Raw genomic sequence first — 11,594 nt, 5'->3', positions numbered from 1 at the left:
TCACAACATTTCTTATGCCTACACAAAATACATCAGCATACGCACACACACACGCACACACACACGTATGTATATATGTATGTATACAGGTGTTCAAACATAGACATCAACTTGGATGTATACATAGATATTAATGTGACCGTTACTGCAAGGTAAAGCTCCAGTATTGGAAAGTCTGCTACCATTTAGTGTCTATCAGTCAATTACGTGGATACTACTTCATAATAATTCTAGAAGATACCACCACAAATAACAACTGTAACGTCTACCTCAAGGTACCACTGCAAGGTACCACTGCAAGGTACCACTGCAAGGTACCACTGCAAGGTACCACTGCAAGTTGCCAACACAAGATTCTACCACAGGATACTACCACAAGGTACTACCAAATGTGCACACGCACAGTACAACAACAATGTAACGCTATGAGATATTATTTCCACAATGTAATACCAAAGGATACTTCACAACAGCCAGCCTGAAGACTTACCATAAGGTACCATAATACAATACAATGATACGAAATACAATCTATCGCAGTCTCAGAAATAACTGCTGAGAGATTCTACCCAAATAACTACATTCGAATGTACGTAGACGTATTCCTGTAACATTTCAAACAAATTACTTTCACGATACACTATTATATGGAGCACATAAAAATATACTAACACAAAATATTTGCAAAGAACACCACCGCTTACATACTACCGCTTACATACTACCGCTAGGTACTCCTGCAACATACGACCAAAAGTTGTAGCACCAAGAGGTACTACATCATATTGCTACCATAAAACTATTATAGTCTATCACAAAATGCAATCACATTGACTGATTGAAGAAAGCAAAAACGAGCTGGTCATGGCTAGATTGCCTTTCAGCTTCATGTACTTTATTTTAGGACTGACCCGGAGCCAAACGATAGCTGCTTACCTCTCGCATAGGATATGCGAGACTGCTGCTAAAATTCGAACACATTAAAAAATTATGTGACGGTCTGACTCAGAAGGAAAATATCATTTATGACAAAGCATTCCTCAACTCATTCCATCTTTCCTCTCTTCTCGGTACACCAACTCATTCCATCTTTCCTCTCTTCTCGGTACACCAACACATTTCACATTTGTTTTACATCCAAAATCCAAAACATTGATTCTCAACGGAATCTACAACTTTTGTGCCTTTGATTGTAGAATTTTAGTTATAGAAATGCTTAAAAGTATATTTGATCTTGTAACTAACTGCTTACATAATAATCTAGAAATGTTAGTTTTACAACAAACTCGGAAACGACTAACCTAATTCCAAAAAATTTCTAAGTGGAACACTTTAGTCGTGCTCGATATTACATAATTACATTTTTTTAGCCGAGTTAAAACCAAAGCAATTTCGGTTTTCCGGAGAATTAATGTCAAATTGTTTTATTACGTTTCTGTCAATCTCTTCTGCAAGGACATTACACGCTCTGCACTTTATCAGGGCTTCAGTACCACAGTCACGGATATGACGTTGACAGGTGACTATATTATACTTTAATAAACTTCACACACACACACACACACACACACACATGCACACATGCACACAAGCACATGCACACACGTGTATGTGTGTGTGTCTGTGTCTGTCTGTTTGTATGTCTGTCTGTTTGTGCATGTGCGTGCGTGTGTGTGTGTGTGTGTGTGTGTGTGTGTGTGTGTGTGTGTGTGTGTGTGTGTGTGTGTGTGTGTGTGTGTGTGTGTGTGTGTGTGTGTGTGTGTTGGTCTGTAATGTAATACGAACTATAGAATTTCCCTGAGGCTTACTAACAGTAAAAGTTTCCTGTCTTAAGTGCAATCGTCAGATCATTCTCAGTGGGATTTTGAAAGAAAAAAAGACACAACGGCGCTGCTCTTGCTTCTGCTAAGAAGCATAACTCTACCTCTTGGATGGCTGGAATTAATTCTTTCTCCTTTGAAGAATATGAATCTCAAAGAGTTATTACATTTAATAAACCGAAACAGAACAAAAATAGAAAGAAATTAGGACAAAAAGGGAAAATTGTGTTTAAGGACTTAAGAGTGGCAAATGCTTTCTATAACAAGAGAAACCAGGGTTCGGGAAAGAAAGGAACAAAGAGAATTTACAACTAAGAGAAGCGAAAAATAAGAGAAGTAAAATACATGCTTGTATTAACATATATTCATGACATTGCGTGGTGTGTCTTTTGGAATCATCTATCAGATACGTAATCGCCCATTTACGCATTAGATGCTTCTCAAAGTGTCTGCACTTAGCGAAAATCCATAACTTGGTGCTCGAATATATATATATATATGTAAGTATGTATGTATGTATGCATATATGTATATATATATTTAGAGAGAGAGAGAGAGAGAGAGAGAGAGAGAGAGATTATGGTTGTATTTACAGAGAGTGAGAAATGATTTGATGGTTCTCAGTTGCTAATGAAATTCAACACAAGATTGTCCAGCTAATCCCTATTTGCTTTTCCACAAAGACGGTGGATATAAAGACAAGACATTTATATCTGTCTGCTTACAAACATCGTAAGCAAAAATTTATAGGAATATTCTAAAGTATGGCATTGAAGCAAAAGGCTATAAATGCTCTCGTAATTAATCTATGAAACTAGCAATGGAGAATGCGTTAAAATATGCTGAAAGATTTCTCCGATTTACTCAAGCCATCGGCGGACTTATTAGCAGCGACACCAGGAACAGTTTAAAAGCTTATTGAGATACTAATGACATCCCAGCACGAAACTTTTCTGGCAGAGTTTTCATGATATGCACCTCAAGCATAACAATACAAAGTCCAGCATCGAAAATGGATGTTAAATTATGATGACATTGTATTGTATATAGTGTGTGTGTGTGTGTTTGTGTGTGTACATACATTGTATATAAATGCAATTATCTATAACAGTGCTAATTAAAATCAATCGATATACAAATACAAGGTTTTTACAGCTATCTATAACAGTACTAAAATCAATTATATACATATATATATATATATTGTATAGTAGCACCATGAAGCACCGAAACAAAACACTATTAATAGGCCAATAATTGATAAATCAAACTTATGTGGGCGGTGGAAAGGCGGTGATTGGTTGGGTGTTCGGGTGGGTGTATGAATATAGCGTCTTTGACGTTAAACATTGTTAAATGCTGTAATATCAGAATTGTGTGACAATGAACAATAAGAATTTTATTGTCATCATAAGTTTGAATGGCTAACTGTATTGACAGAATCGACAGAGAGGCAGCTAAACAGACAGACAAACAAACAAACAAACAGACAGACAGACAGACAGACAGACAAACAGGTAGATAGATAGACCAGATAGATAGATAGATAGATAGATAGATAGATAGATAGATAGATAGATATTATTAAAACCTATAACAACAATTGATTTCCACTATAACCAGATTTTTACCTTTTATTATTTTAATTTTATTTTCACGAGAAATTCCATGTTTTACAAGTCTTCATGTAATTATAAACATGGCGTCAAAAAATATTACAAGATGGTGTAGTTAAAGGGAGATAATTTATAAACTATTTTCAATATTGCAATAATTTTTTGGGTGAATATTATTTTTTAAAATTAATCTTGTTATCAATTCAAAACTGGTTGGAACTTCTCAATAAATTTCTTCTTTTTTCCTCTCTTTTTTCCCGTTCTTTTTCAAAAATGTTCTCTTATTTCCAAATGACCACTTTGTGGAAACTGTTTGACATTGGGGTTTCAAATGTGTTGCCAGTATCCTCTGATAATTTATTTTCTTTCTGGCCAATATATTTATACTTGTTAATAATCTAATACAATAAATCAGATTTGTTTTTACAGTTCATATTTCATTTGTAAATATTTTTCTTCCGCTCTTTATGTTCATATAATGACCATCATCAATAGATTAACACCTCTTTATCGTCGGTCTATCATGGATGAGTGTTCTAGTTGTCCGCCCCGCTGGAACAGCGTTGTCCGCTTCTATTTCTCCTCCATTGAGTGTTCGACAGATTCTAAGCCTGGACAGTATGGTATGGAGGGCAGGTTGTTGCCCATACAGCGTGTCCCCATTCTCCACGTCACTGATGTATTCAGAAGAACAGCATGCCCGTTGCAATTTGGCACCAGTGTCGTTGCATGAGAGTTGCCAGAACTGCTTCAAGGGCTCCAACTCCTGATTTTTCATCAGGGATTACTCCCATGTCAAGGTATGGCTGCAGAGTGGCAAAGGTTTGACGCCACAGTTTCCCTTTCCCTCAGACCAGCTAACGATTTCCATTGGTCCGATTGATTTATTAATTAACCCATTTAACTGGGATCCTGACAGATGCTACAACTCCGAGCCAGAGTAGCGCTGGCAAAAATAATGGCTAAGAAGTGATTCCACTCTCCTCAAAGCCCTGCAACTCGCAAACCAGAGCCCTACCTCTGGATACAATCACACCCAGGACATATTGACATCTACCACAGTTATTAACCTTACACTTGTGAGGTTTTTATCGTTGTTGCTTCGATCAAACTCCACTTTTGTCAACAATCAACAATTGCTTTAATAATATTGAAAGGTCAGTAGATTGAAATTCATTAACATTCTTCTTGTTGATAGATACTTCAGGTTGGTGGAGTCTTTTTCAGGGTCAGAATTGTCAATTGTAAGTTCCAGATGAATAAAGATGATTGCGGAGTCTCCAGATGAAGCGGGATATAAATAGAATTTTTCCTGATTTTTTTCCTATAAGCGCAGGCGTGGCTGTGTGGTAAAAAGCTTGCTTTCCAACCACATGATTCCAGGTTCAGTCCCACTGCGTGGCACCTTGGGCAAGTGTCTTTTACTATAGCCTCGAGCCGACCAAAGCCTTGTGAGTGGATTTAGTAGACAGAAACTGAAAGAAGCCCGTCGTATATATATGTTTATATTTATATGTGTTTGTTTACGTTTGTGTTTGTCACACACACACCCCCACCACAACCACCACCACCACCATCGCTTGACAACCGATGCTGGTGTGTTTACGTCTCCGTAACTTAGCGGTTCGGCTGAAGAGACCGATAGAATAATCACCAAGCTTGCAAAGAATAAGTTCTGGGGTCGATTTCTTCGACTAAAAGGCAGTGCTCCAGCATGACCACAGTCAGTTTACTGAAACAAATAAAAGAAAAACTCTGCACCTGAAGGAGTGCATATGTTGTGTTTACCTTTCTTTAAAGGCGTTGGCTATCATGTCCGTAGAGTGTCTTGTAATGCCATCGGATGGTGTGAGAGTGGCTCTATAAACTACTCCTTTTGAGATGCAGGATCCCCCACATCCACCGGTGGGCAGTTGATTGGATTTCGAAATTTTACAGGTTTGGGTGTGAACTGAAGGTTGTTTATGTGTGTTCGCATCTATAGTAGCGTGCAATATTTGAAGTGATGTTCGCTTAGCAGGAGTAACTGACCTTAACATTATGGGATTGAATAGTTCATAATGCTTATTGGCTCTAAGGAAAAGTCTTTTAGTTAATGTCAGGAAGCTCCTAGCTTCCAGTTGATTCACCAGAAGCGATAAATTACGGGACTCTGTGCAAGTGTAGAATATTCTTTAATACATTATGACTAAAAGGCTCCTATTTGCAGTACTCCGAGTTACATATTTCCAATCATCAACTTTTCCTTTGAAATATTTGCCGTTTGAAAATATTTTTGAAATATTATTTAAAGTTATGAAGAAAACGTTTATCTCTGTGTGCTTTTTAAATAAAAGCTTACGTGAGACTTGTGTAATAACGGCTGTTTCAAGCTCCCGTGTTTACTTCATTTTTAATTCTCCCAGTAATATTCCAAATGTCTTAAACATTTGACAAGCGATATCACACGGACATCTTTTCGTATGAAATTGCCTTCTTGTTTCAGTTGTAAAGAAATATTTCGAAAACAGTTAATGTGTGCGTCTTGTGTATATACATAATTATACTTAGACGCACATATATCCACGAAATTATGTACGCATACATATATATATGTATGCGTATGTATACATACGCACACATGTTGATGATAAAGGAAATTGCTTAACATTCGTATCGACCCTCGGACCTCGTGGAGCTGACATGAATTTCTTAACTATTCCACTATATTGCGTTTACCGAGCGCGAGCGCGCACACACACACACACATTGATACCCTCTATTATATAATATATACATAATACACACGTATGTATGAATATATAAAACTTATACTGTGATATATACCAAACACACACATACACATGCACGCACACATGTGTGTGTGCATGTGTATGTATGTATTGTGTAACGTGTGTGTTCTTCCTTAGGTGTGTCTATGCATGTGTGCATGTGTGTGTGCGTGTGTGTAAAAGCGAGTGCCCCAAAAGGTTATGACCCACAGTCGTTTTTACCTTATTGCTGGACTTCCTTTCTCATCTTGGAAATAATGACGTCAGATACACATTGACATTTCACGGCGGATTATCACGAACATCGCAAACATATAACCAACTGCTGTCACTTACCACACACACACACACACGTACATACATACATATATATATATATATATATATACATACATGCATACATATCTATACATATACATATATATATATATATATATATATATATATATATATATATATATATATATATATATATATATATATATATATATATATATATATATATAGCACGCGTTCGGCAAAATTTTGACAATTTTATGTCTCCTGTTTTCACGAACAGCTCTTGCCATATTAGTGAACAGTCAACGGTGTTGGAGAGCATAAAGATTAGTTTAGAAAGAGTTAATTGGAGGCCGTCTGAATACTGGACAAGAGTTGTTAGTGCCATGACTCATGCTGGGTATCAAAATGCCAACATCATGACTGCTGCTCGATGCTCTGTGAACATTGTGAAGGCTGTGAGATGTACCATGGACATCTGTAACTGAGGCTACGAAGCTGTAGCCAGCAGGATGGGACACAGCAGGCGTTCGACTACGTCCGCACGCTAGAATTCAACCCCAAAGCTTTAAACGGGGCACTAGGCTCAATTCAAACAGCTACTTGAAGCCGCTGGAGACTGTGGCCAATCCCTGGCAAAAGAGGGCTGTTGCTGAAAGGCCATATGTGTGGCAGTAGGATTTGGTTCTTTGCCATAGTTCCAAAAAGTGTCAAAAGTAGCAGTCGGAGAATTTCTATGAGTTCACCAGCCCCACTATCTGGCCTCCTAATCCCTGCAAAGGTAATCCCATGGATTACTTATGTGTGAGGCATGGTTGAGAAAGACACCAGTTGCTCTGCCTGCAACACCAAAACCAAGATCAAGAAGTTCTTTGAAGATCTTCCCAGGAACACAGTGAGGAATGCATGCACCAAGTTCCGGAGAAGTTTTGAGGCCATGCTGGAGGCTAAGGGCAGCCATTTTGAGTAAACTGTCGTCTCTCAGCCATAATCTTGTTGATATTTTTTGGTGTTTTTTTTTAAATACTTGTATTTTTTTAGATTGGATATTGTTTTCTTTTTCTTTTATTGAAGCTGTCGAATTTAACCTGAAAACTTTGTGTGTGTGTGCGTGTGTGTGTGTGCACGCGCGTATGCACATGTATGGACACATGTTTGTTTATATGTGTAATACATTAAAAAATGTAATTTAAATACAAGCGATACCTTCTGAAAATCGTATTTGAGGAAAATCCAAAGCAAATTGCATGAGAAGTAGCAAAAGAGTTAGATTCAAGTCAGACTTTGGTCATAACACACTTTCATGAACTAAGAAAAACCAGTCTAAAAAGTGGGGTGAGTGGGTCTCATCATCAAACTGCTTCTCAGCTTCATCAGAGAGAAGCCCTTTGCTCATCGTTGAAGAATAGACTTGCTACCTTTCAACCTTTCCTGGGTAGAATCATGACAAGTGATGAAACGGGGATTCTGTATAATCATTTCCAGGTAAAAGCAACAATGGTTGGCACCCATTGAAAAAGGAGAATCCGTTCCCAAACTAGGACTAAAACCCCAAAATAGTTTTGCTTTGTGTTATGAAGCATTAAACCAAAATATAAGAATGCAGAGAAATATTGTCATCATTGGGTGGTGGTAATCCATCCTTTTAATGATGCTGGAGGCAACAACATTGCTCAATGACAATTACCACCATTAAGGGACAGACATGAAATAAATAACTGCTTTTATATTTTAAATTTTAGTTCACAAAAATCCAGTGTCGGCTCCTTGCATACACCAGCACCTCCTCCTCTGTTATATAACAATCTACCAATATCATCACAGTTCTCAGTGTGTGTGTGTGTGTGTGTGTGATTAAGAAGCTTGCTTTGCAACGCAGTGGTCTTGGGTTCTGTTTCAGTGCACAGCACCTTGTGCAGGTATCTTCCACTATAGCCCTAGGCTAAACAAAGACTCCTGAGTGGATTTTCTGGTTGGAACTGTAACGTGTGTGTGTGTGTGTGTGTGTGTGTGTGTTTGTCAGATCTTCCTGTATGTTTATGTGTTGGTGATAAACAATGGCTTCCCTAATGAAGCCGTTTACTTGCAGTCCACCACGAAAATACATCCATGTTTTTTGTCTTTATCATGTGTCAACACGTCACAGAATCATCTTTGTAAACAAAGGAATAACACTTATTTCTTTGTAACACAACTTCCAGAAAAACACACACACACAATACACATACATATATAGACAATATCAAATATATCTAAATACAACGATGGTGATGATGATGATACATATATACATACATATATATTTATAAATATGATGATGATGATGATGATATATATGACGGACTCTCCCGTCAACGACGACATTTAGCTTTTGCCGAACAACCTACACAAATGATTTGTTTATAAGAGATCAAAATATTCGTGCCACACCTTAGCTCCTTGTTCTCTCCATCAGATCGACATTGTCTGAACAAGTGTCACAGTGTGCCATGCGTCAGGTGTCAAAGTGATTGCAGAGCAACATGAGGTGGAGTGTCTTGCTCAAGAACACAACGAACCACCCGACCTAGGAATTGAACACATGATCGGTAGACTGTGAGTGCAATAGCCTAACCACTAGGCCATGCACCCTCACTGATATATCTGTACATCATCATCATCATTGTTTAATGTCCGCTTTCCATGCTGGCATGGGTTGGACGGTTTGACTGAGGTCTGGAAAGCCAGGAGGCTGCACCAGGCTCCAGCCCTTCCTAACGCCAGCCACTCCGAGAGTGTAGTGGGTGCTTTATACATGCCACCGGCACGGGAGCCAGTCAGGGGGCACTGGTATCAGCCACATTTGGATGGTGCTTTTTACGTGCCACTGGCACAGGAGCCATGTTCAGATGGTGCTTTTTACATGCCACACATATGTGTTTGCATCATCATCATCATTGTATGTAAACATATTTGACATTGTCTATGTATGTACGTGTTTTGTGAGTGTGTGGGTGTGTTTCTGAAACTTGTGTTACAGCTAGTAAAAAAAAAAATCCAAAAGGTCAAACAAAGCATGGAACCAAACTGTAGCAGCAATAGCAGGGTTCAGTTGGAATCCCATAAAGCCCAAACGTAAACCCCAAGGATCTTGCAGGGACCGGTTGAAAAATTACAGGATCAGCTAAATATTTGAAGGGGTCGGTTGAGTGCTTGGCAGATAGGGGCAAACTGAAATTTTGTAGGGACCAGCTGGAAGCTTGAGGAGACGAGCTGAAAGATTGCAGGAATCAGTTGAAATCTTTAATTCTGTGAAACAGCAAGAAATTATTGCTTTTATGTGTTAAGTGAAACATTTTGTGAGACCTGAAACCAATAAACGTTTAAAATAAAATAAAAATGCGTAAATAGATCAGCTATTTTAATGTTATATCCCCACCCCCCATTCCATCTCCAAGATAAATGTGGAATCAATAATAATGAGAAAATAAGGGTCAATACATCCTGGCTCCTGAGTGGTTGGGGTCGGTGGGTAAAGGAAAGGCATGTCCTAATGGAAGCTGAGAGAGAGAGAGACAATGAAGAAACAGCAATTGTTGCCCAATAGCAAGATTGGTGCCGCTTACTGGACACGTTTTGGATCAAACATAGAGTTGAGGGAATGTTACAGTTTTGTTGATATGCTTCTTCAGTCTAAATATAATTTAAATCTTTCATTTGGTTTTTTTTTTTGTTTTGGTTCTATTTCGACGGAACATTCTGGCTTTTTTTTGTCACCATTCTTTGTTTCCTTCCTTGTTCGTTTGTTCTGTACACAGAATCATTGCTCGTTAATTTTCATGATCGGACGGCACCACTGCAGCCCTCGCCCCTTCTCCAGCTGGCACCAGAGAAGGGGCATGCACGTGTCAGCGCAACGTCTGTGACATATGAAGTGCATTCAGCATTAACTTGAACGTGGCACCAGTCAGGTTGGCTCCACGCAGGTTTGCATCCTGCAAGTCGGAGCCTGAAAGGTCACAGTTCTGAAAAGAGAAAATGAAATTTTTGTTAATTATACTTAATATACATGTTTTGACATAATTATTTTTTGAATGTTTGAACATAAGTCAAACTTTTTAAATGCCTGCACATCGATTAAAGTTTAGAGGAGGGTATTTAGGGAGGTGTGTGAAGTGAGATCACAGAGTGGAAGTGGTACTGACCATGTGGTTCATCAATTCTTTGCTTATAATTTAAGGGCAAAAAATGTCTTTGAACAGAATATTTAATTGGAGAGAAGAGCATCTGGAATTGTGACCTGAAATCAACTGGTCTCCTGTCTGTAGGAAGATGTTTCTCCAGTTTGTTCAGAAACCATGAAACAAAACTCAACTTCTCTTAAGAGTCTCTTATGAGGAAACATGCACACACACACACTTACACTCTCACACACATACACACACACAGACACTTTCTCACACACACACACACACACACCCTGATATCCAATCTTGCAAAGCAGAGTAGATTGTTAAATATAAACCGCCGTCACCCAATTCCACCCGGGTGAGGAATATGTGAGCAAAAGAACTGACTTTTGGCAAACTGATTCTGCTTTACCTCAAGATCAGCACCAGCCAGCACAGCACCCCGTAGGTCACAGTTCTTTAAATTTGCATTCTTCAATGTTGCCACCCGTAAATTGACGCTAGCCATATGGCTGCCTTCCAAGATGACATTCTTCATCTGGGCACCTGCAAACCGAAGGAAAAGGAACAGAATTAATAAACATAATGAAAACTAACAAACCTGAAAAGTCGTGGATTCAATGTTGCCATTTCACACATCCACAGCCATGATAACCATGGAAACACTGGAGTTTCACCAGAGTCACATAAGTGTATCCAGGGGCTGAAAACTGTGCTGAAGCATCACTTCAATTGGGTCAAATCTCTCTTTGATTATTGCTGGCTTGGGGCTAAATTACACACACACACACACAATGGGTTTCTTTCAGTTTCTGTTTACCAAATCCAGCCCAGCCTCAAGTCTTTGATCAGACCAAAAGCCAGAGGAGAAAACACTCACCCAAGGTGTCACACAGTGGGACTGAACCTGAAACCACAAGGCTGGGAAGCAAACTTCTT

The 11,594-nt window shown here is 38.7% G+C and overlaps 1 protein-coding gene across 1 annotated transcript in view; it reads right to left on the bottom strand.

Moving 5' to 3' along the window:
• Positions 1–9,873: 9,873 nt before the first annotated feature.
• The window catches only part of LOC106878011 (BTB/POZ domain-containing protein KCTD9), a 26,976-nt gene continuing 25,255 nt past the window's right edge, over positions 9,874–11,594 (bottom strand). Inside the window, exons 11-12 of the mRNA XM_014927088.2 lie at positions 11,068–11,201; positions 9,874–10,490 (exon numbers count right to left, since the gene is read on the bottom strand). Coding sequence (XP_014782574.1) covers positions 10,374–10,490; positions 11,068–11,201 — 251 coding nt within the window. The 3' untranslated portion in view covers positions 9,874–10,373. The remainder of the gene's footprint in view (positions 10,491–11,067; positions 11,202–11,594) is intronic.

This window comes from Octopus bimaculoides, chromosome 14, assembly GCF_001194135.2.
Source record: "Octopus bimaculoides isolate UCB-OBI-ISO-001 chromosome 14, ASM119413v2, whole genome shotgun sequence".
Classification (NCBI taxonomy): Eukaryota; Metazoa; Mollusca; class Cephalopoda; order Octopoda; family Octopodidae; genus Octopus; species Octopus bimaculoides.
This window is presented reverse-complemented; position numbering and strand designations above follow the sequence as displayed.